The sequence below is a fragment of the Rasamsonia byssochlamydoides genome (genome assembly GCF_041956645.1).
Source record: "Rasamsonia byssochlamydoides strain NRRL 3658 unplaced genomic scaffold VTN77scaffold_6, whole genome shotgun sequence".
NCBI classification, from domain to species: domain Eukaryota; kingdom Fungi; phylum Ascomycota; class Eurotiomycetes; order Eurotiales; family Trichocomaceae; genus Rasamsonia; species Rasamsonia byssochlamydoides.
In genome coordinates, this window is record NW_027192389.1 from 508,208 (window position 1) to 534,334 (window position 26,127).

General features: G+C 48.8%; 9 protein-coding genes across 9 annotated transcripts; 4 read left to right on the plus strand and 5 right to left on the minus strand.

Moving 5' to 3' along the window:
* Positions 1-136: 136 nt before the first annotated feature.
* On the plus strand, positions 137-804 carry VTN77DRAFT_7453 (uncharacterized protein; the record flags this gene model as incomplete). Its single annotated transcript, XM_069423843.1, has 2 exons — positions 137-238; positions 391-804. 2 exons carry the CDS (start codon positions 137-139, stop codon positions 802-804), a joined length of 516 nt encoding a protein of 171 aa, XP_069281258.1.
* Positions 805-1,457: 653 nt separating this feature from the next.
* On the minus strand, positions 1,458-3,275 carry VTN77DRAFT_7454 (uncharacterized protein; the record flags this gene model as incomplete). Its single annotated transcript, XM_069423844.1, has 8 exons — positions 1,458-1,549; positions 1,616-1,873; positions 1,930-2,484; positions 2,539-2,884; positions 2,938-2,965; positions 3,026-3,085; positions 3,152-3,176; positions 3,230-3,275. 8 exons carry the CDS (start codon positions 3,273-3,275, stop codon positions 1,458-1,460), a joined length of 1,410 nt encoding a protein of 469 aa, XP_069281259.1.
* A 543-nt stretch (positions 3,276-3,818) lies between these two features.
* On the minus strand, positions 3,819-4,801 carry VTN77DRAFT_7455 (mitochondrial 54S ribosomal protein uL29m; the record flags this gene model as incomplete). Its single annotated transcript, XM_069423845.1, has 3 exons — positions 3,819-3,977; positions 4,211-4,377; positions 4,432-4,801. 3 exons carry the CDS (start codon positions 4,799-4,801, stop codon positions 3,819-3,821), a joined length of 696 nt encoding a protein of 231 aa, XP_069281260.1.
* A 943-nt stretch (positions 4,802-5,744) lies between these two features.
* On the plus strand, positions 5,745-12,607 carry VTN77DRAFT_7456 (uncharacterized protein; the record flags this gene model as incomplete). The annotated part of the gene is made up of 12 exons (XM_069423846.1): positions 5,745-5,757; positions 6,062-6,169; positions 6,233-6,374; positions 6,485-7,008; positions 7,080-7,144; positions 7,202-7,509; positions 7,569-7,923; positions 8,806-8,846; positions 8,962-11,119; positions 11,173-11,547; positions 11,601-12,274; positions 12,343-12,607. The coding sequence occupies 12 exons, from the start codon at positions 5,745-5,747 to the stop codon at positions 12,605-12,607; spliced, it is 5,028 nt and encodes a 1,675-aa protein (XP_069281261.1).
* Positions 12,608-13,540: 933 nt separating this feature from the next.
* VTN77DRAFT_7457 (uncharacterized protein) lies at positions 13,541-14,259 on the plus strand (the record flags this gene model as incomplete). Its single annotated transcript, XM_069423847.1, has 2 exons — positions 13,541-13,819; positions 13,939-14,259. The coding sequence occupies 2 exons, from the start codon at positions 13,541-13,543 to the stop codon at positions 14,257-14,259; spliced, it is 600 nt and encodes a 199-aa protein (XP_069281262.1).
* A 453-nt stretch (positions 14,260-14,712) lies between these two features.
* Positions 14,713-15,681, minus strand: VTN77DRAFT_7458 (uncharacterized protein; the record flags this gene model as incomplete). Its single annotated transcript, XM_069423848.1, has 2 exons — positions 14,713-15,420; positions 15,568-15,681. 2 exons carry the CDS (start codon positions 15,679-15,681, stop codon positions 14,713-14,715), a joined length of 822 nt encoding a protein of 273 aa, XP_069281263.1.
* A 424-nt stretch (positions 15,682-16,105) lies between these two features.
* VTN77DRAFT_7459 (uncharacterized protein) lies at positions 16,106-18,158 on the plus strand (the record flags this gene model as incomplete). The annotated part of the gene is made up of 3 exons (XM_069423849.1): positions 16,106-16,898; positions 16,955-17,092; positions 17,158-18,158. The coding sequence occupies 3 exons, from the start codon at positions 16,106-16,108 to the stop codon at positions 18,156-18,158; spliced, it is 1,932 nt and encodes a 643-aa protein (XP_069281264.1).
* A 541-nt stretch (positions 18,159-18,699) lies between these two features.
* Positions 18,700-20,570, minus strand: VTN77DRAFT_7460 (uncharacterized protein; the record flags this gene model as incomplete). Its single annotated transcript, XM_069423851.1, has 3 exons — positions 18,700-20,095; positions 20,162-20,273; positions 20,324-20,570. The coding sequence occupies 3 exons, from the start codon at positions 20,568-20,570 to the stop codon at positions 18,700-18,702; spliced, it is 1,755 nt and encodes a 584-aa protein (XP_069281265.1).
* Positions 20,571-22,096: 1,526 nt separating this feature from the next.
* VTN77DRAFT_7461 (uncharacterized protein) lies at positions 22,097-23,134 on the minus strand (the record flags this gene model as incomplete). Its single annotated transcript, XM_069423852.1, has 5 exons — positions 22,097-22,105; positions 22,345-22,492; positions 22,562-22,615; positions 22,884-22,936; positions 23,132-23,134. The coding sequence occupies 5 exons, from the start codon at positions 23,132-23,134 to the stop codon at positions 22,097-22,099; spliced, it is 267 nt and encodes an 88-aa protein (XP_069281266.1).
* Between the last annotated feature and the right edge of the window lie 2,993 nt (positions 23,135-26,127).

Consider the following 26,127-nt stretch of genomic DNA (forward strand, 5'->3'; position numbering starts at 1 on the left):
CTGTCTATATCCATAACTGTTCGTTCTTGAACGTTATCTGGAAATGCGCATGATCTGATTCCCCATCTTCTACGTCCTCACTTTTGATAGACTTTTGTTCCATGCGGAATTAACTCGTGACGATCTCACCACAAGGATGAAGTCGGATGGTGTTGTCCCTCCGCTCAAGGAGCTCGATGAGTTCGAGACTAGAGTCTACGAAAGCTTTTCGTATCTGGGATCGGGCGAGAAACAAGAGGTTTGAAGCTTTCTCTTCTCTTCTTCATAGGGTTGCGATAGCCTCGCGCGTAGTCTTTATGACCAGCCCCGCGTTACCTGTTGAACGCGATCACTCTTACCTATCCGCAGTGCCAAAGTCGTTACTGACAGATTAAATTCATGCTGAAACAGTCGTGGGACATCGACCTAGCCCGTGCCAATGTGCGCTTCGAGTTCGCAACCAAAGGCCCCCCTGCTCGGGTCTCGTATCGTCTTTTCGTGACTCCGAACATGACCAACCGCATGGGAAGCCTACACGGCGGCTGTGCAGCGACTTTGGTCGACAACCTCTCCACCACCATCCTGATAGGTGTCTCGAAACCAGGGCTGTTCCAATATGGCGGAGTTAGCCGGAATCTGAACGTCACGTATCTGCGCCCTGTGCCCCTGGGTAAGGAGATTCGGGTCATCTGCGAGGTGGTGCATGTTGGACGACGGTTGGCCTTGCTGAAAGCCGAGATCCGGAGGGTAGACAATGACGAGTTGTGCGTCGTCGCGGACCATCAGAAGGCCAATACCGATCCTGAGTCCAATCAAAAGTTATGACGAGGGCTTATTTTCTTGCCTTGGCTCCTTCCTTACGGTGGGAGTGGTTTATATATGCTATCCTTGTATATCTAGAACGGGTTGGGTATGGTCCTTTGTTTCTGGTCGATGTTCACGGCACCTCGTATAGACTGAGATTTCAATGTCGTATGTTTTCATTTTGATCAATTTACGATAAATACAGTTGCAATTAACAGCGGATTATTAGTTTAATTTCGAGTCTGGCAAGCAAGTTTCGAATCGATTCCCAATTGACAGAGTAAAACTCCGTATACCAAGGAAAAAAAGGAAGCAAAGACAAAAAAAAAATACGGGGACTTCGCATATTTGCCGAGGGTCATTATTGCGGAAGTCTCGAGGATATCTTATTTGGGGGGAACAGTAATAATTCCCTTAAGAGCAAAAGGGGCAGCTATGAACATATCGAAACAAAGAGAGACAGTTAAGATATAGGAGGGAAAAAACGCACGTGTTGGGTTCCAAGAAAGATAAGGAAATTTCGATTAAAGAGTCTTCCGATCAAAAACAAGTAGCAGAGCCAAGCTCAACATCTGACAGTTTCTAATAAATGGAAGAAGTTCTTTAATTGTTTCCATTCAAGACGGCACGCAGGCAGCAGGCAAAAAGAGGAAGCAAGCATCATTTATGCGCATTTACTCCTCACTAACAAGCGTCTGGCCCTCCCGGAGTCCTTCAACAACCAGCTCATGGCCTTCAGCACGACGGTAGATGTCGCGGATATCATCTTTTTGGCAACGAATTAGTAACGCAAATTCGGGTTATGGTTTGAGGATTGAGCGTCATATCTTACCGGTAGTGCTCTCGAAGTGTGAGCTGGCATCGTAGCTCTTCGAAATGAAAATGTTGTCCTTTTCGCCGCTGTCGATCGGTTCGTACAGAGGAATTGGAGGACCCATAAATTTCTCCTCAATTTCACCAAGCCTCTCAAAGCCAGGCTCGAGCTCCAGGTGATGGTTGGAATCTGTCTCGGCAATCGTCGAGACAATTGCCACGTAGTAACCCTTCGGGCAGACATTGTGCACCGAAGATACCATGGCAATGTAGATATCTGTTACCATGAGTAAAAGTCCCAGAGAGCAGAAAGGAATTTTGAAGAACACTCACCGTGCTTCCGTCCAACCTGCGACTGAGGAATGATAAGCTGCAGCGAGTCAATTCCGTCCGTCTTGTCGATGGGGTGCTTCAGGATACAGATCGCCCGGAGAACGTAGCCAGTGATCTTGACTTTGTCGGGGAAGTATGACGGGTCTGCGATGATCTTCTTTGCCTTCGTCGTGAATTTCATGCCCTCGCCGGTATCATCGCGCTCCTTCATCGTCGCTCGGATACCAGCGACCTTGCCGTTTTCGTCATAGAGAACTTCATCGACGTTTGTGTTGAGCATATAGGTACCACCGTAGATAGCAGACAGACGCGCAAAGCCCTGTGGCAGTTCCCCAAGGCCGTAAAGTGGGTAGATATAAGGCGACTTTCCGTAACGGGCCATCGAATTGACGTACAGGCGGATACGATCGACGGTTTCCTTGGCCATTCCAGGGGTCGTGAGGTAATCATCCGTCTGGTAAAGAGCCATCGAGTGACCCACGAAGTCACGAGTGGTCTCCTCCAAGCCAAACTTGTCGTATACATCTTTCATAGTGCAGGTGGCCATATCGAGACCTGGTCAATGTTAGCATAATAAAACCTGACCAAGAGCCGTGTGTCCATGCAGACCTTGGTGCGTGCTTGGGTCGTCCTCTTTGAATTCCCCGACCCATTCCAAGAACTTCTTCGCCCTCCGCTTCTCAAACATGCCCATCAAGGATGAACGCAGGGCCTCGCCAGCGTCCGATGGGACCTTAGCCACAGTAGCCTTGGGTCCACTTCCTTGCTGCACATAGCTACCGGCGATCTGCTTGAATTCCAGATATCTTGTCACATCAGTGGAAACCAGAATGTTTGTCAATTCTCCATTGGACATCAACAACTTGGGCACGAGATCGACGTTCCAGTCGTTGAGTCTGCCGTATTTCTTCCACGGTTCCTCTCCTGGTTTGACATTGCCGTATTTCTTGAACAACTTTGGGGAGGAGTCAGTGACGACCAAGACCAGACGAAGACGAATGAACCTACAGCCTCGATATTGACGGAAGCGGCTTCTCTGTGCAGGTCACCAGCAGTCAGAGCCTGATTCAGACCCGCGGGGACCTGTGAAGCTTACCCGCCATAGTGATCATTACGATCGATGTGGAGGACCTTATATCCTTTGACACTCAAGACACTTCGCAGGTTGTTAGTCTACTACGGTTCTCTTCCAAAATAATAATGTTGGAGTGTGGCATCTTACCCTGACAGGACGCACTCGGTCAAGCCTACAACCATGTCAGCCCAAGCAGATGTTTTGGCAGCGGGGTAGGAGACCTACCGGTGCCCATCACAACGACATCATACTCCGGGGCAATCTCCTCCATGATGGGTATCAGGTAGCCTCAGAAAACAACAGCAAATAACACGAGCAAGATTCAGTAGAAAGATGGAAGATGGGACAAAAAGTTGGGTACAGCGGTGAGTTTTGCTGAGGGAGGTCACAGGTGTGCTGGATGAGCTGTTGCGGCACCCCACTAACTACTAATACTTGCGTTCCAAGTCCCCGCGGCGGAGCCCAAACAAGCGGTGGGTGACTAGTACTACTAGTGCCCCGTTGGCCTGCTCTCAGACTCCCTCACGGACGTGGATCCACTGAGCGAACACCGTTCAGGAGAGAACGGTGATGGAAGCAGGATTTTCAGAGAAATTCCCTGGATAGAATGCTCGTGTCGAGGAATGAAAAGCAATATCATGTAGTCTTTTCTTTTTGTACTCCGTACTGTACAGAATAACTAACTGACTTCTTGCTTCATAAGAGGTTTAAAGTGTGTCAAATCCGTGGCCCAAGTATAATTATACATTCAGCACAAGAAAGAGGAAGGTCAGATAGTGGCAAGCAAACAGGAGACAGGATTTCCAGAATAGAATTATGCCTTCGTCTGTGTGGGCCTTCCGCTGAGCTCTTCGTAGAGGTCCTCCTCTCCCGTCTCCGGCCGATAACCACTTTCGTAGAGTCGCCGTGCTTCTTCCCAGGCGTACCAGCGTTCACGGAGGACATGCTTGATGGACTTTTGTGTGATTCGAATCTAAGATTGTCCCAATGTTAGTATGTACGACTCGATATGTAACACAACACCATGTGACGAATATGAGATGAAGCAGGACGGCAAATCTCGTTTTAACAGGGGCTTCAGAAAACACGACTCAATTGTCGGGTCTGTTCAAGCAGACCTCCCACAGTAGCCTTGATGACGACTAGCTAGGGCTTGATTGGTCGCGAAAAGGATTCACGAAGTGCAGCGAGCCAGAGGGCACTTACTGTGCGGTCACGTTCATCGGCTTCATATTGTCCATAACCCGCCTTGAGTCGCTTCCTTTCCAAGTTCGAAGTAGCTATTCTGTTGCGTTCCTTTACACACACCCACCACAGACAATGGAGGTCTTCCCAGGACTTCTCGCGGAGCTCCTGCACCGACCAAGGACGGCCTGTTTTATCGATGAGTCAAGCCCAATGACGTCCCCCAAGTCAAGGTATCTCACCATGCGCCATGTCATATTCAGGTGTGCTCAGAGCCTGTCTATCCTTGGGGAAGAACTCCCAGAGACCGTGATTCGGTGTTGGGTTCCGGGGTTCTCGTGCCGGCGGGCTCACAGGCTTGGGCAATGGATACTTCGAGACTCCCAGGGGATATTTGGGCCCCGTTCTGTGAATTGCAGAGACACCGCGATTTTTGCTGAGATCCTTACCGCGTCTGGCAGCATTGGCGGCCGTTGTTGAAAAGCCTGAACATTGAGCTGGCGATCGGATCGGGCTGAAGTGAAGAGAAGGAGCAAGATATGGAGGAGGTAATTCAGCCAGCGCAGGGGCCCCCGACTGACGGGCCAGCCGTACAACTGACTGTCGATGCATCGGGAAGCAGAATTGACCCCGAAGAGGATCCTGTTTCCGGTTGACTGACCTTTCTGGCGGTTGCGAAATGATAATGAAGCTACACTAACGGATGCAAGGCTGCTGGAAAAACCCCAAATTGGAATGGACGGCAAATCACGTGACCGCTTGACACTCTGGATGCCTCAGTGAATTTCAAAGTACATTAGGATAAAGGGCAATGTATCTCTAAAAAAAGGACTTCTTGATGTATCTTCTGGTCTTTATGACTATTTATTGACTCCACAAGAAAAAAAATGCAAATATTTCAGAGAAATGGTGGCACTTAAACAACAGGATCTTCTTGCTGTGGCGGTGCTGCTACAGGATATATCGTCCTCGAAATACCAGTAGTGGTTATCATTGCTGAATCATTATTATCTTAGTTTACGACCAGATTACAGGTTTTCTGACCAGGTACTGTATATATATTATTTCGTAAAGCGGCTCAAAACCATCTAGAGGTTGAAGAGGCTGGCCTGGAGCTGTGGGGTCCAGGATGTCCGTTCTAATTAAGAACACCGCCGAAATCATCGATATATAGGCCATTGTAAATTGCATATTGACGCTATCAAATCTCGACTGTTTGTCGACAAATCCGGGGAATTTTTTCTATCCCTTCTGCAGCAGGGAAGCACTCATTTGTCAGATCTTTGGACGAGAAACTGTATCTAATCAGCCCTACAGCCTCTGCCATACAGGTGGTCCGTGCACCGCCTCTCATGAAGCGCGCGGCTACTGTCACTCCACCTCCAGCAGTGAAAAGAGCCCTGCAACTGTGCCGCGTGAGCCTCTGTTCGCCAAAGCTTATGAGCAGTGTCACCCTCCTCGGAAGCACTCGATAGCTGTCGGCGGTTTCTGTCTTCTCCTCCCTTCAGGCTTCGAAATTCGTTGCGCATAGGACATCGAAGCCAGTTTTTCCATCATGAACAGGCCAGGTTCGTCGATTTCGCCCCCCACGATATCAATACTATCTCCATACACCATCATGCCAGAGCAACGGCGTTTCACTGGCGATCTTTGTGTAGATACATGCAGCTTTCTTTCTTTGAAGCTTCGCCGATAATAAAGAAAGCGATTGGTCCCCAGGGACCGGTGTCTGCACGAGATTTTGTCCCAACTGGCGAGATTGCGCCGAAGACCGCATAACACCTGTTTGTGTATTATGCGAAGCGATCGCAACATGTCTGGAAGCAAATGTGGACTGGGAAATGACCGCTGACGACTTCAACGATTCCACAGGTCCAGGCCCGCAGCCTCTGAGAGGCATGTCCGGATTCCCCGCCCAGCAACAAGCCCAAGCTCGAAATGCGACGCTAGCCTCGACACGATTACCCAACGGTAAAATAGGTGTGGTATCTCATCGTGAGGCTTCGAGAGCTGAAAATTAACAGTTAGGGATATGGTGAACAGGTTCAGGAGCGAATTGGAACTTCGGCCTCCCAATGGGTGGAGCTCCAGGTCTGCAAAGCCATCAGCAGCGGAATATGGGAACGATGGGAACTTTTGCACAAAGTCTGGGAGGATCTCAACCAACCACACCTTTGGATCTTTCGTGAGTGCCTCTCTGTTTTGTGAAGTGGCCTATTGGGTTGCATGATCATCCAAGGGAAGGGCCTGTTTGTGGATGGCAGAGCTAACGTCTGGTGCTTTTGCCCTTCAAAGAGAGTTTCCGTCATTATCAGGAGCGCCGCAACAGAACCAGTCACAGAGTCCTGGACAGGCTGTCTGGGCAAATGCAGGCCAACGTGCGACTCAGCAGACTCCTGTGCAAAGACAACAGCCTCCCGCCACACAGGCACCCTCCAGAACGTCACAGACACAAACCCACTACTCCCAACAATCGCAACCTTCCCACGACGACCTCTTTCCCTCTGGAGCTCAGTTCGCCAACCGGTTGGACGACTTCAGGAACGGTGGTCAAGGAATCAGTGGCCAGCTTGGAGCTGGTGGCCAGCCTCAGACTGGCAACATCGAGGAATTTCCGCCGCTCGGAAGAAACGTTCACGCTGATATAGCGCAGGAGCGAAGGGGATCCTTGTTGCAAAACGCCGGGTTTGGAAGCTACGGGTCTGGCATAGCATACGCGGGACAAACCCAATCCGCGCAAGCTCGCAACATCATGGCAGCATCCATGAATGGACACGAGACCAACAGAATCATGTCACCGGCAACGGCAGGCTCAAGTGGTGCGTTCTGTTCAAATTCTTTGAAACAGAGTTTGTCAAAATGGTCGCACTCGGCTGACAATACGACTCAGGAATCTCTACGTCAAGGTCCCCAATCAACCAGGGACCCAACGGAATTACTGGACATGACAAAGAGGTAAACCGCTCCATGAGCCTTCCATCATTTGCTACAGAATACTGATTTCTTTCTCAGGATCCCAGTGGCTCTGTTATGTCAAACCAGCGTGGTTTACGTCCGGATGGCTACACGGAGCAGGAACAGAATCAAGCGCAACAAATGCAGCAACGCCAAGCGCAAGCTGGTGCCCTCTCAGGTGAGACGCAGGAGTCATCGGGCCCCAGTCAGAGCGCGGAGCAGCCCCCTCTTTCTCAGATGAGCGAGCTTGACAGGTTTGGCCTCGCTGGCTTGCTTAGAATGATTCATAGCGAAAGCCCCGATGTTGCGAGCCTCACAGTCGGCCAGGATCTGATGACTCTCGGTCTGGACCTGAACCAACCTGAGTACGTTTCCATAGCCATTCTAGTTTTCTGTTTCCAACCTTGCTAATCTAACTCCACAGACCTCTTCACCATTCCTTTGCGTCGCCTTTCGTTTCCTCCATGTCTGCCGTGCCTCTAGAGCAAGACTTCTCCCTCCCTGCTTGCTACAATGTTGCAAACATCCAGCCACTTCAATCTCGTATCCCAAGCTTCAGTGACGAGACTCTGTTTTACATCTTCTACAGCATGCCTCGCGACATCATGCAAGAACTGGTGGCCGAGGAGCTGATGGGTCGCAAGTGGAGATACCATAAGGTCGAGCGCGCCTGGTTGACACGAGATGAGACTTATCCAGGGCCTGTGGATGTTGAGAGAGGTGTGAGTGAACGGGGTGTCTATCTTTGGTGGGATCCTACAAGCTGGAAGAAAGTTCGCGTATGTTTCCCACAAGCCCCTCCTTTGATATTTCATGACCAAAACTGACGATACCTTTTATGTGAACAGCGCGAATTCATTCTCCGGTATGAGGATCTCGACAACAGACTGGACCCAAACAGGAGTATTTCACGTACTGTCGGCTTTCCCCCTCACGTTTCATGAGTGTCTTGGCTGGTGACATGGGATCATGGTTCAGTTATCGGCGTTGGTTGACTGCCAGTTTAGGTCATACCACTTGGCGGTGTAAACAATAATCAGATCTAAAATGGAATGCTTTTTAAGCATTTACCAATTTTCAGAATTACAATATCCCTATCCGTGGTATCACATGTTCGATTGTAGAAACTTTCCATTTCGATTCTCGACTAAAACTAGTTACCTAATAAGGCATCTTGAGGTGAGTGTTACTCGACTGATATGAGTAGTCGACGTAATCATAGAAATTATTATCCAGTACAACCTCAGAAGTGAAAAATTCGTGATGTGCACCTTAAAAGCAATAATGTACAGTCTGTACCTGTATGTAAATGATCCCAATCGGGTAGGCGCCCGTGGCGTTGTGGCATGGAGATGCCCAGACCCGCTTATCTCATCAACACGTGAACGCCAAACCCAATCAGGCAAACCATAAACAGCTCCATCCCGCCCAGGCCAAACAGCAAAACATCCCGTCAACACAAAACCGCGAACAAGCGCAGCCCGCACTGAACAGCTTCATAGGCGCTGCCAACTCATGCGCTCCAAAAAAGTGATATCTTAAGCTCTTAAGCTTTCCAGAGTTGCAGCGATGAGGATCGTTGAAATTATTATTGACGTGCGTCTAATCTTGTCTCACAGTAAGACTAACAAGTCCCCGCAACGCTGACCTCTTAACTACAGGGCTTCAAATCGTACGCCGTGCGTACGGTCATTTCAGGATGGTATGTTCCTTCGGCTTTTCTGCGATTTCAACTGTTAAAAGTTACTGCATCAAATGCCATTCTATGATGCGCGCCTCACTACCTAGCGGCGCATTTCGGCTGACCTGTCGCGTAGGGACGAATCGTTCAATTCGATCACCGGCCTGAACGGCAGTGGGAAATCCAATATTCTCGATGCGATCTGCTTCGTCCTGGGAATTACGAACATGAGCACCGTCCGAGCGCAAAATCTCCAAGATCTTATCTATAAGCGTGGCCAAGCCGGAGTCACCAAGGCCAGCGTGACAATCGTCTTTGACAACCGCGATAAATCGAAGTCGCCAATCGGGTTTGAGGAATATGCCAGTATTTCAGTTACGCGACAGATCGTCCTGGGTGGAACGAGCAAGTACCTGATAAACGGCCATCGGGCACAACAACAAACGGTGCAGAACCTCTTCCAGAGTGTTCAGTTGAACATCAACAACCCCAATTTTTTGATCATGCAAGGTCGCATTACGAAAGTGCTGAACATGAAACCTGCAGAGATACTGGCTATGATCGAAGAAGCAGCTGGTACCCGAATGTTTGAAGACAGGAAGGAAAAAGCTACCAAGACAATGGCAAAGAAGGAGATGAAGGTTAGAGAAATTGAAGGCCTTCTTAAGGAAGAAATAGAGCCGAAGCTGGAAAAGCTGCGAAGCGAGAAGCGAGCTTTTCTCGATTTCCAGCAAACCCAGAACGACGTTGAGCGTCTTACTCGATTAGTCGTCGCCCATGATTACGTGAAAAATGGCGAGCGGCTCCGGCTCGCTGGCCAAGAATATGAAGCCAAGAAAGCCAAAATACAGGAACTCGAGGACAATGCAACTCGACTTAAAGGGGAAATCGCGCATTTGGAAGAGGACGTGAAGCGCGTCAAAGCACTGCGAGAAAAGGAGTTGCGTAAAGGAGGCAAGTTCCAGGCTCTAGAGGACGAAGTGAAAGCACATTCTCATGAGTTGGTCCGGTTGGCGACGGCATTTGACCTGAAGAACTCAAGCATGGCAGAAGAGAAGGAAAAGCGAAAAGCCATCCAGAAGACCGTGGCCGAACTTGAGAAAGTGCTCAAGGATAAAAAGACGATCTACGAGAAACTCCAAGCAAAATATGACGCTGCGAAAGCAGAACTCGACTCTCAGACTGCGGAGGTCGAGGAAAAGGAGGAGTTGCTCCAGACATTACAAACTGGAGTTGCATCCAAGGAAGGACAGGAGACAGGATATCAGGCCCAGCTTCAAGATGCTCGCAATCGTGTTAGCGCCGCCGCCACTGAGCAAGAGCAGGCCAAGCTTAAAATCGCCCATCTCGAAAAGAGGATCAAAGAAGAAGAGCCTCGAGCCAAGAAGGCCAGAGAGCAGAACTCGGGTCTTTTGAAAGACCTGGAAGGTCTTAAGTCACGAGCAAAGAAACTTGAGGCCGAGCTGGCCAAGCAAGGCTACGAGCCTGGAAGAGAAGAGCAGATGTATCAGGAACAAACAAATTTGCAACGAGAGATCCGAGAGCTTCGCGAGAAGGCTGATTCCTTGAACAGAAAAGTGGCAAATCTCGATTTTACCTATTCCGATCCATATCCCGGCTTTGACAGATCGAAGGTCAAGGGCCTGGTTGCCCAGTTATTCACACTGGACAAGGACAAGACTCAGGCAGGGACCGCACTCGAGATCTGTGCAGGAGGTCGTCTCTATAACGTCGTGGTCGACACTGCTGAGACCGGCACACAGTTGCTTCAGAATGGGAAGCTGCGCAAGCGTGTTACTATTATTCCGTTGAATAAGATCTCAGCCTTTAAAGCTTCCGCTGAAAAGATCGGCGCTGCACAGAAATTGGCCCCGGGCAAGGTTGATCTCGCTTTGTCACTGATCGGGTATGACGAAGAAGTGTCTGCTGCGATGGAATATGTATTTGGCACAACCCTTATCTGCGACGACGCTCAGACTGCAAAGACCGTTACTTTTGATCCCTCAGTCCGAATGAAGAGCGTCACTCTGGATGGCGATGTCTACGATCCCTCTGGAACTCTTTCCGGTGGAAGCTCACCGAATTCAAGTGGCGTGCTTGTCATCCTCCAGAAACTGAATGAGATCACTCGAGAGCTGAGGAGCAAAGAGCGACAACTAGCCAATCTGCAGGACACGTTGGCTAAGGAAAAGAAGAAACTGGATACAATGAGAGCCATAAAACAGGAGCTGGACCTGAAAAACCACGAGATCAAGCTTACTGAAGAGCAGATCAATAGCAACTCGTCGTCCTCGGTGAGTGAATGGCAATTGGAATTTCCAGTTAAATCCAGAGCTAACTTGTGTAGATCATCCATGCTGTTGAAGAGATGAAGGCAAACATTGAGCAGCTGAAGAAAGACATCGCCGATGCAAAGAGCCGGCAGGCAGAAGCCACCAAGGATATCAAGCGGATCGAGAAGGACATGAGCGAATTCAACAACAACAAGGACAGCAAGCTTGCGGAGTTGCAGTCATCGCTCGATGCGTTGAAAAAGAGCCTGAACAAGAATACGACTTCTGTCAAGACACTACAGAAAGAGCTTCAGGCTTCTCGGCTCGAGTCCGAGCAGGCTGGAAGTGACCTGTCAGCAGCTGAAGAACAACTGGCTGAGGTCGATGCCACGTTGAAGGCTCAGCTGGAAGAGATTGAGTCCCTCAAGAAGGAGCAATCGAGGGTCAAGGTAAGCCAGTAAAAAATCACCACCTTTCCAAAATTCTTCACTAACCAGCGCAGGACGCCCATGATATCGCTCAGGCTCAACTAGAAGAAGAAAAGGCCAAGCTGACAAGTTTTGATGACGAGTTACGAGAACTCGAGGAGGCCATTCGTTCGAAGGGGGCGCGTATCACCGAAGAGGGCTTGGAGATGCAGAAACTCGGGCATCAGCTTGAGAAGCTGCACAAAGACCAGCAGGCGGCAGCACAGATGGTCGCCAATATGGAGAGTGAGCATGAGTGGATTGAAGAAGAGAAAGACAAGTTTGGTCGCCCCAACACTCCGTATGATTTTAAGGGCCAAAACATCGCCGAATGCAGGGCAACTCTGCGCAATTTGACGGAGCGATTCCAGGGCATGAAAAAGAAGATTAATCCCAAAGTCATGAATATGATTGATAGCGTCGAGAAGAAGGAGGCTTCCCTGAAACAAATGATGAGAACCGTGATCAAGGACAAGAAAAAGATCGAAGAGACCATTGTCAACTTGAATGAGTATAAGAAGGAAGCTCTGCACAAAACATGGACCAAGGTCAACAATGATTTTGGTCAAATCTTCGCCGAGTTGCTTCCCGGCAGCTTTGCAAAGCTTGATCCTCCTGAGGGGAAGGACATCACAGACGGTCTGGAGGTCAAGGTTTGTCTGGGAAAAGTTTGGAAGCAGAGTCTTGCTGAACTGAGTGGCGGGCAACGGTATGCTTTCTTTCCCCAGAAGTCTAATCAATTGTGAAGAATGCCCTAGCTAACAGCAACTTCTGCAGCTCCCTGATCGCTCTCTCGCTCATTATGGCACTCTTGCAATTCAAGCCAGCGCCCATGTACATATTGGATGAGGTCGACGCTGCTCTCGACTTGTCGCATACGCAGAACATCGGTCGGCTGATCAAGACGCGCTTCAAGGGATCACAGTTCATTGTGGTCTCCCTCAAAGATGGCATGTTCCAGAACGCCAACCGGATCTTCCGCACCAGGTTCAGCGAAGGAACGAGTACGGTTCAAGCATTGACACCCGCTGACCTGAAGTAAATTCCTGTTTTGCATTTCAACGATATGATCATGTCTTTGCTGCCGTTATGTTGTCTTTCTGTTGTTCGTGTCTTTATGAATTATAGCTGGTCATCGAGGGTTCCTGTGGTTGGGTGTTAGACGGACTATATGTGCGTACATGACTTTGGCTGGTAACATGGCTCGACGATATGAGGTATGTGTAATGAAGGAACAATCAATATTTATTCCCTCTTGAGATATCACAAGGTTTCGCTGGAAAACATTCTCCATGGCAGGTTGGTAGCAGACGTATTGTAGTAAGGAATTATGAAGTAAGTAATCTTGATGAGCAGGTAGCCATCATTGCTCTATGTTGAGCTCTGCATGATGAACTGGAGGATGACGCTGTTAGTGCCAAGCTGTCTACAAAGGGTAATACTAATGCCGCAGCCGACTCCGCTGGGGAACCGCGGGAAGCGTGTGGAATCTCCCGGCGCCCGCAGTTGCGAGCTGCGCCGAACATCTGACATCTGACTCTCTCCTCCTTCATCCTAACTAACTATCACTGCTCCTCGTTATTTCGGCTCCTCTCCTAGTTAGCTGTCATTGTCTTCTGTCGAGTTGTCTTCCCACGCGTACATTTGCATGTGAACTCGGTCCTTGGTTGTCACGGGGGCCAATTTCGTTGTCAACTGCGACCGCCACGCCGTATTATTCTTCCCGGATTCCACCAACTTGAGGCCTCTATCTACCATTGAAATATCCTCTGACGCTGGACTTGCAACGTTGCTGAAATTCTTCCTTGGCAATAATACTACAAATCGATTCCAACACGAGAGAAGGAATACATTGATCGTCAACGACAGTCTGGTGTCTTTGCCACGTCCTCGGATATCAACCGAACAGGCAGACAGAATATATACAGAAGCTGCATAGAGGAGATAGCTGTATCTCCAGAGCTACTTACCGACCATGCCAGACGACGAACCCTCAATTAATATCCCCTCTCTGCTCACTTTGGCCGTGGTTTCCTTCTTTGTGATCCGATGGTTCTTCAGTCGCGATAGCGGATCGGGGGCGAATGCGTCAGGTCGCGTCCGCGGGCGGGTGGTCGACCCGGCGCAGGTGGATCAGATTTCACAAATGTTCCCTCAGTTGAGCAGGCGAGACATTATGTGGGATCTGCAGCGGAATGGTGGCAGTGTCGCGGCGACCACAGAGAGGATTCTAACAGGGAGAGGATTGGAAACGGTAAGTGTCTTGGACCAGCCTTTGTCTTTTACTGTCCTGGTTGCATTCAATAATACATGGCAACTGCCATTGATCGGTGTCGGGATTGTGTATTTACTAACCTTGGTTTCTGCATCTAGCCTCCACCATCTTTTCAGCCTCAGATCCCTCCGCCCTCGCCCATCCCCACAGCCGTCCGGACGTCTTCCCCATCTCAGCCTGCGAAATCACAAGCTCAAGACCTTATATCTCGCTACAATCTGAGCTCCCGAATCGCCGAGGAGGGGAGTGGGGATGCTACAGAGCAGACGTCGCAGCCAATCAGTGGATGGTCCCAGAACCGGAGTGAACGCCAGCGACTGCTGCAGAAACGGAGAGACGACATGATTCTGGCAGCTCGGAGGAAGCTACAGCAGAAGGATCGCGAAGCTGCTACCCGTGCGGAGGGGACTGCATCGTGACGGTGTGGATAGTCGGTTCTACGTTTTGTATGAGACTTATGGGAAGCACGCATCTTTCAATCTTTTTTTTTCTCTTATATTCATATCCCGTGGAAGAAGAGAATAGAGAAAATATGATTGACAATGACTGGGCTTGAGCCTACTTTGGACAGCAGTTTGCCATAGTATACGACTCCACCTATCTTTTTTTGTCCCTTTAATCTTTCGTTTTTCTGCTTTGGCCTTGGCATCATGTACGGCGTTACTGGAGTCAAATCAAGAACTGCTTGGTCTTTGTAATGGATTCTCTGTGAGGTATATATATAACAAAGATGCTTTTGTCATGACCAATATATCATCGCCAGCCATGTATATCCCTTAGGCCCTTGACTCTGGATCCGTTAACGCCAAAGACAAAAAATGCAAAAAACGCAGAAATGCAAAATGGCTAGAAATGCACCACAAAGTAGACACCTAGAACTCCATGTCATCATCATCTTGGGTCCCGTCGTAGTCCCTATTCGGCCCTTCTTCAGCCAGTTGCTCCCTCCGGGCTTGTTCGCGCGATGCTCCAATCTTCCTCAACCCTTCGACGACTCCCGCGACGAAGCCTCTCATTTCCCCGATTTCCATGGCTCCGACACCCGTGAGCGCAACGCCTCCACCGGCCGTCGCGGCCGTATCCAGAACATCAACGCCTTTCCTCATTTTCGCCATCCGCACCTCCCTCAGGTCTTTGAGTAGCCGTCGGATCTGGTCCGGCTCTGTGAGATCATCGCTCGCCGCGTCAAGCAACATATTACCGACTTCGAGCCAATGATACGGTAGAGCTGGAGGGTCCTTCCCCGGCTCTGAGGCTTCCGATGGGGTCAGGGCGACATTCTGGGGCAGGAACGGAGGTGTGGGATAGTACGGCTGTCCATCGAGTGTCCGACGGGGTTTAGGAGGAGGCGAGAAGCGTCGTGATTCCCCTCTGCGGAGCTGTCCCGGGAGACGGGGCGGAGGGGAGAACGCATCCGTATAGTCTCGGTTTTCCGTTTCGATCTGGAGGATCAGGGAGAGAGACTCTGGGTGAAGCCAGTAAGGAGGAACGATATTAACACGGCGTTGTCTTTTGAGAAGTAGTGCAAGCCAGAGGGGAAGGTTGGCGCGGCGCGGCGGTTGTAGAGGTTCAGTTGGGCCCTATGTCAATTGAGGAAGTTGGTCAGCTAGGATATCAATCAATTGGCAAAAGTGAAGTCATGAAATCTGGACAGAAGAAATTCATTGGGGCATTGGTAGCATCGCTTTCACGATTTGCGGGGTGATCGGCGGGGTCAATCAACTCACTGCCAGAAGCTCGAGTCCCTCAAGACGCTGACGAGGAACGACAGTAACCATTTCCATTTCAGCAAGAAACTCGATTTCCGAGGGCGTAATGCCCCGTGGCAAGGGGAAAGCCATTGGCAGGCCCCAAATTCAGTAGCGGAATGCGCGATTGACGCGTCGGAGTTTGATGTGGGTGATATTCTTGTGCCTTAATTTCCCGAACTGGTGATGAAAGCGCACGTTCTGAGGAGTTGTTTATAAAAACCGAGGAGACTTCAACAACACTGCTCTCTCGTCAATAATCTGAAATTTGGCTCAATTGACAGAAAATCATGATTGCTGACAGTCAATGCATGTCTATCGCTCTTGCAATGTTCCATCGGCGATGCGATGTTTGGTGCGTTTGCACCCGAGCCAACGGGAGCTCCGGCATTTACTCTTCACAACTCAACTCCACAGCTGGTGCATTGTCTCTCCCACCATTATGGATAGAACTTGAGAAGAGGAGGGGTGCAGTCTCCGGTGGGATATCTTCCGCACTTCAGAAGGAACGGGCACAATGACTTCGCCGCAGCTTGAGACCGGCCTGACTCTGGCCGCCCGCTACTTGGTCCCCTTCATCTTGCTGCTCATTGTCTTCTGGAAGTCCAAGGTCAATACCACCGTGCCGGAGCCATATCTGGACGAAGTCTTCCATGTCGGTCAAGCTCAGGCGTACTGGGCCCATAATTGGACGCATTGGGACCCAAAGATCACAACTCCACCCGGTCTGTATCTGTGGTCATACCTGCTGTGTGCAGGTCTGCTGCTTCTCCGTGGCTCTCCAAAAGAGGTCGGCCCGACTGAATTACGTGCGACCAATGTTGCAGCTACGGCTATCCTTCTGCCCTGGAGGCTTCAGACGCTCTTGGATCTGCTGCGAAGGGAGCGGAATACGCGGCCATCGGGAGCATGGGTCAGCCATACGGTGCTGAATATTTGCCTGTTCCCGCCGCTGTTCTTCTTTTCTGCTCTATATTACACGGACATACTCGCACTCCTTGTTGTTGTTGAGGCTTATATTTGGGATATCAAACGATCCTCTAGCGGTCCTGCAAGGAAAACATGGTCCTCGACTCTTCTGGGACATGCTTCATTGCAAACAGCAGGTTTTCTTGCGTTTGGCTTGGCTGCTCTGGTCTTCAGACAAACCAATATATTCTGGGTTTCCGTATTCTTGGGCGGTTTGCAGGTTGTCCGGACGATCAAGGAAAATACAACGCCTTGCAAGTCTACTGATCTGGCTGAAATTGTCAAAAAGAGTTCACAGAAGGAGCTCTATGATCCGCTTGTCGAGGAAGCATCTTTTCTTGGTGAGTTGGACGTAAAAATGCTCGAGTTAAGTAGCACTGCTGATATTCTTTGCTAGACTATTTCAAGACCGGTCTATCTTTGCTGTCCGCTGCTATAAGCAATTTGCCTCTGGCGGTTGCGTCAGTCCTTCCTCACCTCATTATCCTTGCTGCCTTTGGCTTATTTGTGCTCTGGAATGGAGGTGTGGTCTTAGGTAAGTTCCATCTTTGCTTTGATAATGCTAGAAGCGTTCAATGATGCTAACTATGTTCTTCTCAGGACACAAGGAGTTTCACACCGCGGGTGTGCACGTGCCACAGATGCTCTATATTTGGCCCTATTTCGTATTCTTCTCCTGGCCACTGCTTCTGATCGCAATTGCCAACCTCGTCGTGCCCAGCAGATATCTCCCCAAGTTTTTCGACTATGGATTCAAGAACAAGAACAGACTTCCGGGAATATTGACGGCTCTTGGGGTTATCTCATTTATGCTCGCCGCTGTCCATTTCAACACTATTGTGCACCCATTCACCCTTGCGGACAATCGTCATTATGTCTTCTACGTGTTCCGGCTCCTCTTGAGATACCACCCAGCGGTGAAATATGCCGTGGCACCTATCTACTTCCTCTGTGCATGGGGCGTCCTCGCCGCATTTGGCTTTTCCACACCTTTGTCACAGCGTCAGGTCTCTGCAGTTCCAACATCGGTCATCGACTCTGCTACCTCTGAGCAGTCCGCACAAGAGCAGGAGAGCAAGAAGAAAGAGAAGGAGAAGGAGAAAGAGAAGGAAATCAAGAAGAAGAGCAAAACAGCTAGCCAGAAGACATCTGCTAAGGAGGCCGCAGCGGCAAAGCAGAGAAGACAGGTGCTGACACCGGAGATCATTGAAAAAATCCAAGCCCACATCCTCCAACGCCAGCAACGACAAGAGCAGCAGCAGGTCCGAGTCAGCTTCGCACTCGTCTGGCTCCTCTCGACCACTCTGTCACTCATCACGGCACCACTCGTCGAACCGCGCTATTTCATCATCCCATGGGTGATGTGGAGACTGCATCTTCCCCGCCAGCCCACGCCAGAGGCATACCAGCAGCAGCAGCAAAAACGGGATGGTACTCGTAACGAGGCAGAAATCTTCAAAGCAAAGTTCGCCACGGATCTCCCGCAGATACTAGAAACCATCTGGTTCATCGCCATCAATGCGATCACCGGCTACGTGTTCCTGTACAAGGGGTTTGAATGGCCCCAGGAACCGGGGAAGGTCCAGAGGTTTATGTGGTAGTTGACTGGTATGGTAGAGTGGTAGTTTTGCGCGCCGGTTGCGCTTTGGCCAATTTCCCTCTTTCGCAGGATTTCTAATTCTGTTTTAATTAATATGTGTCCTGTACTTTATAGAAATTGGGATTTTCTATCTGTCAGTAGTCAATTGATCTTCCTTGAGAGAGACTGGTGGACCGTCGTGAGACTTTCCATTTGATTCCTCTCTAAGTGGTTTCTATTCAAGAATTATGATTAATCCTAATCCGGAAGAATCAACATCGTCTACAATACAGGTCAACGCAACCCACTCTGATCCTGAACTCTTCTTCTCTTTCTTGAGGGATGATCTCTAAATCTCAACGCTAAATGAATAAATAGTGTGCGTGCACTATAGATGGAGATTAGGTACTATATCTAATAAAAAGAATTATATAACGGCAGACGCGAGGATGTTTCATGCAGTTTCGTCAATTTTTTGTCCTCTCCATGGTAACTAAAGTGAGGAGGAAAACACCATCAAAAGTGTTCAGTGAAAGTCGCCTTGAAGAGGTGACACAGACCCATCATTTTCTATCTACAGCGGTACCGCGATCATCCTCCTTGGATGACGATGACACGTACTGATCTTTATCGTCCTGGCCATGGGATCCCCTCTCCTCATCCCCCGGGGTAGCAACAACGCCCTCGTAAACAGTGGGTTGTTCGTCGGTCTCGACATGGTACAAGGCATGCTCGACATTCACTTTGGGTCCCTTGAACCACTTCCGCGCGTCGATCACCCACCAGATCGTCACGGCTAGCATCGGGGCCCCGTATACCAGACACGTCCAGTTCATCAGGTCCGGCGTGAGGTCACTGCCCGTGGAGCTGGGCAGGCACAGGATCGGCAGCATCAGCAGCACAAACAGCGCGCCCGCGGCGCCAACGGGCTTGCTGAACCGGCCCAGATGCCATGGCCCTTGACGGAAGCGCTTTCCAACGATGAACACGCGGATGGCGATCGGGATCGCGAACGCGATGAACTGCGCGATCGCCCCAATCGAGAACAACGCGCCGATCGCGACCTCGCCGGCAAAGATGAGCAGACACATCAGGATGCCCAACCCGCAGTTCATCATCACGGCGTTCACGGGCGTCTGCGTACGGGTGTTGACCTTCTTCCAGACCCTGGACAGAGGAAAGCAGTCGTCGCGTGCGTATGCGTAGGTCACGCGCGATGCGGCGATCATGCAGCCCTGGCCCATGGAGAAGCCGCAGATGATGGTGAGGGCGAGGAGGGCCATGGCTGTCTTCGGCGGCATCACTTGCAGCAGGTATGACGCCCAGGGCTGACCGAGGTCGGAGTTTATCACGGCGTCGATGTCCGTCACTGTATACGCGACGACGAGTTGCAGGAACCAGCCCATAAGACCGCCCACGGCGGAGGTGAGGACAATGGCCCGAGGGGAGGCGACGTTGGCGTTAGAGCACTCTTCGCTCAGGTGGAAGGGAGAGTCGTACCCCGACATGGTCCAAATCACGCTCACGAAGGACATAAGAACTGCCACGCCGTTTGGGAAGTCGGTGCCGTTGGTGATGGTGCTCCAGACTTCGCGAGCAGGGGAGAACTTGGGGCTGTTGCTCGTTCCTGCAGGGATGGCGATGATGGTGATAATCAAAGCGATAATGTTGAACGTCGATCCCCAGGAGTTAAAGGTCGCAATCCACTTGGTAGGCATGCTGCTGATTCCGCTGTGGACCAGCAAGATCAGCGTCGTGAGGAGAAACGTCTGGTAGTTCGTGGGAACGTAGTTGGGGTTGTAGATCGCTCCAGCAGCCAGAATCATCGCAGCCAACGCATAGTCCACCGACGGCGCCCCTGTCACCTGTCCGATCCAGTTTGACCAGCCAGTGAGCCAGGCTGCAAACGGTCCATATCCAGGAGGCGCCAGAACTGCAGCAGCATAGTATAAACCGCCACTGAAGATCTCAGTTAGATGTACATACATATATACGTACGAGAATCGACACAAATATCATACGCACCTTGTCGGCATCGCCGAACAGAGCTCTGCCATGGCCATCGCGACGCACTGGATGAATACCATAGCAATGAGCCAGCCCCAGACCATACCTGCAGTCCCTGCGTATCCCATTCCTATTGCAAAGTCAACACTGAATCTCCCGGGCAGTCAGGCGAGAACTTACCATAGTATAGAGTACTTGCAAAGGATGGCAACAGACCCAGAACTGCAAAGCTGACACAGAATGTAGTCCACAAGGAGAACTCGCGTTTAAACTCCTGCTTGTATCCGAGAGCCACGAGGACACTCTCATCGCTGCTCAGCGGATGGTCCGTGATGGGAATGTCCCCATCTGGCAGAACAGATGTGACCGGGTCATGGTTGATGTCTTGATAGATATGAGGCTTCTTTGTGGCATCAATATCGCTCATTCTGTCGGCGTCTGGAACAGATCAGATCGTCCGTCGTCCGTGGCAGGTTACATTGGCCGGTCGTGTCGCAGATCGCAGGTCGCAGTCTATCCAGACAGACTGAACACTGCCATAAGCTCTCCTCGATACGAGAAGCTTGTAAGTACTCCGTATAGATGAATCTGCAAACAGACCTGATAGTCCCGTGTCGGGACCTGTCATGTATCCGCTGAATACCACGTTTATATAACCATAGTTGCCCTCCACGCAAGGGATAAGCTCTCAAAAAGGCATTCGTAACCATGATAAGAATGCTGGCCAGAGTTGCCGCTAGGGTGAAGCGGGGAATTGCAATAGCCACGCGCCAGGCGATCAATCACAGGATGCATGGGTAAGCTCCGACGCTGGGCGATGATTGTTGCCGTATAATGGCTGGATAATATTAGGATTGTGACACAAGCGTAAGTGGACCATCGTGCTGTTTCCTCGTTCTCTCATCGCGCTAATCTTCTACGCCATCGTCCTTAACGTTGCATGGCAGCTTCATACCTGGTGTGGGACACGAGCCAGATGCCTCTTCATGGAGCATAGCGCTGTATGTACTGTACGGAGTACATACATTAGCCTGCCGCGCATCTTTCGGCGCAGCCGTTATCATCAGAACAGTTCCCTGCCGGGTAGGTTCATCGTAGCTCTAGTGACGCACGGGTTTTGGGGAGATAAGAAATCAGAAGCAGAGGAGTTATCAGAACACCCCATTCGGGGTCTTCCTAGCCTAGAGATAAACGACGCCGGCCGATATTAATTGGTGGGGGTAATAGCACACCTTTATTCCGTACATAAAACGGCTGAGAATCGAGATTAGACGGCTGGACTTTCCCTGATAGGAAGAGTTCAAGTCCCGGTGTCCAGGTTATTTACCTGAAGCAGATGTCTGTGCGGGGAATTTAGATCCAGTGTTGTAGGAGTATACTGCTGTTAGGACAACTGTTGATAGTTGATATGATGGTGGCGGCGAAGAAGGTTAGCGACTCCATTTTCCGTGTCCGTTATCAAGATGAAATCAGTTTACAGAGTAGAACCCAGTTCATTGGAAAAGTTTTCTGGATTCGGTACTCCCGTACACCCAGAGTCCACTCAACTCTGATCATACAGCCTTAAGATCGTCAAATCGCAAAATGATATTCGTATGAGGAGAGCGGGAAATTACTGTACGCTTTCCTCAGAAGTGAAATACCATTATGATATGTATGTATGTACATAGGAATCAGTCACCATCCTTGTTACGTTGCCTTCCAGATGCTTACGAGAAAAGTCGTAAACAGTATCCAATACCGAAATCATCAATGTTAGAAATGAGTCAAGTGACTGATGCTGGATACAGATGGAACAATTGGATTTCCAGCGTCTATATGCTCAAGAATCGTCTCTATTCTACAGCAGCAGCACCTCCCTTGCACTGCTCAAGTCACGACCCCTGTGCCCTTTCTGAATGAAAATATTCAGGGAAGGACACAATTCTCCGTCATGATTTCGCATGCACCAGCTTAGAAAGGCTGTGTAAAGCAGTCAGCTTATCTATCTCAATGGACCAAATAACGGCACTTCAAGCAAACAAAATGGACGCAAATAAAAATCCATCGAGCTTGAGAGAAATAAACGCGTGCACAAAATTGAGACCGCCGCCAATTCAGGATCCCATCATCCTTGGGTGGATAGATTACCCATCACCAACGCAGCAAGACTCGAAGTATGATTGCAAAGAATTGAGAATATGTATCAGGTGGAAACTTACGTTGTCCTCCGGAGGAATGCTCCTATCGAAGTAGCGGTCCAGCCCCGGGATTTTCGACAGAATGTCCTGTCTCACACGAGGCACCTCGCCAAGGAAGAAGAGCGCAAAGACACCGGCCGAGACAGCAAACGTGCTGGCAATGGAAGCACTGTTGCGTCCAAGATTTAGCATGGGTGCTGATTTCCGCGATTCGGGTGCTTTGGCGGGTGGAACTTACTATCTGGTAGCCTTGGCCAAGGTGAGGCCGTGGAAGTGAGTGGGAACGGTGTATCTGTGAAAATTGAAAAAGTGGTATTAGCAAGGAAATGCCATGCCATCTGCTAGACTATCCCCCTTTCCTATCATTCAATTTCCGTCGCATGCTTTAATTCCTGTGAGAGTCTTCTGTTGCTGTAACATGAAGTAAACAATTGTGCAACTGTCCAGCTTTCTCAAGGGTATGTTGAGGTTTTGAATTGACGATTTTATGAAGCACACCAGCTCAATCGCTCCCGACACGGTGAAAAAGGGCCATAGGAAATTGCTTTGGGTGAACTCACTTAGGCGCGTACGGAGACTGGTACGCCAGTCGGCGGGCAGAAGGCGAGAAAACCTGGTAAAAGGTGATCTAGTCAGCAATGATTGCACAGGATATCTGGTATGGCATCTTGTCTCCCGCTTGAGTCGCAATAGAATCGACAACACACGGTGCGTTTCGAGGATGATGTCCAACGGACTCGATGATGTGTCACCTGGCGATTCCGCCAGGCCATGTGGTGAGCCAATGGCTGGGATATGAGTCACGTACCATTCTGATAGACGTCTGGAAGCAGACGAGAACAAACTGTCAATCAAGCGGTGCTGTGAGGACCTTCAATCGAAGAGTGCCGTCGAACGAAAACCGGGCGCTTCTTGCGGCCCCGATATTCCCGACGGCAGTCCGCCAAGTCATCCGTTTTCGGTATGGTCCTGTAATCACGTGACTTTTATACATTTACATTATCATCGTGAGTTTCACACATAAACAACCTCAAAAGTATTACAATCACGTATACAGATTTGTTTTCTTTTTTCTTCTTTTTTTTGCTCAATGATGCTTACGTAAGAGTTGTTGTGGTACAGGGGATTGAACGCCAAATGCATCAACTACCGTTTCCAAGGGTATAAAAATACATTTCAAAGATATTGTTCATTACACACAACCCACCACTTACACGCAATAACAAGTTGTTTACCTCTCAGATAGGTAGGACATAAAGATTTTGTCACTGTTTAGGGAGTTTGCAATTTGGCTGTGGAGCTTGCAACTACCCGAGATAATGAAGGTGAATCCATCAAGATATGGGAAGTTTTGGCTTATAAAAAAGCATATCTGTCTGTTCTTCTCAGTAACTAAATTGTTAGTTTGTCAATATTAATCCTGAGGCTCTGAAAGATTTTTCATTGATCTGTACATCTTCTATGCTATGGCTTAGAAGTCGCCGATCTTGTCACTCATCCCAAATTAAATTCAACTGACTGCCCCCGGAATCATGTTATTGACATCGAGAATCCAATCATGTAGATCGTGTCTGCTCCAAGTAACAGTTTGGAAAATATCTTCTGCTTCTCGCGATTGAGTCGAGTCTTCACTTCGCGAGAAGAGGAGAAATTCGCAATTTAACCCTTGACACCTTGCTTGCAAACAACAAAATACATTTTGTGAAGTTATTGACGAATGGAGCGTTGGAGGAAGAAGGAATCCAAAGAACTATGTTTCCTAATGCTTCTGATTCTCCTACAGAGAAACAGCAAAAATCAGCCGAGTGTAGATCAAAATTAATAACTCGCCGAGGATGGGTTCCCATTGAAATTTATCTGAAATTCTAATCGAACTCCAGAGCAGCAGAATTCTTTAAAGTACCCAAAACGGTGCATTTTTGAAGTTCTACTAGCTCATGGTGAATAATTCCATAGAGAGCCAATGCAAAAAAAAAAGAGAAGCACAGGCAGGTATCTTGACGATAACTCCCCAACAGGACGTCAAATTACCAAAATCAGCCAATGGCTCTGCGTCAAACTCCTATGCATCGAGTCTTTTTTTTTTCAGTGCAATAGCACAACTATTCTGGAAACCTGATATACGCTCCTAGAACCTGAGATCTAACTCTCTAATATAAGATGAGTTGCGACATTGTGGTTTCAAGAGTGGGGAAAAGAAAAAGAAAAAGAAAAGCTGGTAATGAACCTCCTCTGGCTTGTCCAATGACAAATTGAATGGAGGTAGATTCCATATTTCCGAAGTTTAGAATTGTCGCGGCTTATTTTAACAATTATTCAGTGGAGAGATCGTCTTGATAGAATTTGTAGGGACTGTAGGCAGTCATTGCAGACGAATTGATCTATTCTACCTTATTCTTCTATCCCCTGACCATCCTATGCCCTCTATAAGGCCTTAAATATACAAAACAAGAAGATATCATGTGCCTCTAATAACTATTTTGCCCCAGTAAGGGTAATAAAACCAAGTAGTATCAGTAAATGGCAGTTTCAAACCAGCTTATGATCAATAGCTTTATCATTGATTGTTAAAAGGTAGGTAAGATAGTAAAGATTCAAGAGCATTTACTTTAATGACTTAAGCAATATCATAGTCAAATCAGAGACGGGGTGTTCGCTTCAATTCATCATAGCGGCGACCAGGTTGAGGGGGAAGTCGGTTCAATTGTAAGGAGCTCATCTTGACTTCATCCGTATAGACTACTAGACCTCAGCACCGCGTTGAGGTGCGAGCTCATCGCTGGGGACTGCAGAGTGGATTATTTGATCCGCTTGGAGAACGCAAGTAGTATGCCTGTGTGATGTGTCATATCAACATAGTATTAAGAAGATACGACAGCCGGTAGAACATATATCTCTATCACAATCTTTGTACAGTACATTACAGTGCACTTTAGGAGTGGGCAGTCAGGCAGGTATGTCCTCCCCTTTCTCCCTTTTTGCCTAAATAAATCACAGTACCATACAACAGAACAACATCGATTTCTGATTAATTAATATACACGTGATATGTATTTTTTTTCTCGCACATCATGCTGTCTGAGTCAGATTACGGAGTACATCAAGAACTATCAATAGAGATTGCCACTCCGAGTGTTATTTATTTATTTACTAACTGACTAAATACATAATCTGATTTTCATGCATGTGTCGATTGACAATGGCATAATTTTTTATAGTCATATCACGTCAGCAGCACATCGTGTATGAGACAAGTCCAAGGATGACCATCAGAATGAGTCGATGATAATTTAATAATTAGTGAGATTCAATCGGCCGAAGAGATATGGGAAAAGAAAGAGCTACTGTAGGTCTGAATCCTTGATGTAAGGATTAATTTGCACATTAATACAAGGATCATCATTTGGGCCCTAGGCGTACATATGAAGCAAGGACATAAGCAGCTTCCTACCTAACCTAAAGAAGCAAGTCAGCAAGAGGGATCCGTCCATGGACGNTTTTCATATTAGATTGGATCCTAGGGAGGGTGAGTTGTGTCACACGGATTTAAAATCTGCCTGGGTAGGGTACCCTCTCATGCTGTACGAAGGAGAAAATAAGCGAGAGGAGGACAATTATAGGAACAGTTCAGTTATGCAGGTAAGAATTATTTCAGGAAATAGGAGTATATGGATTTAAAAAAAAAAAAGAGCGGTCAAAACCTTTTGTTAGATATGGTTGGATATGTGGGTTCAGTGACTTGACTGGTGAAGTTGACACCAAACCAACTCGTCGCGATCTACAGTATAGGTATTATTAGGGGTC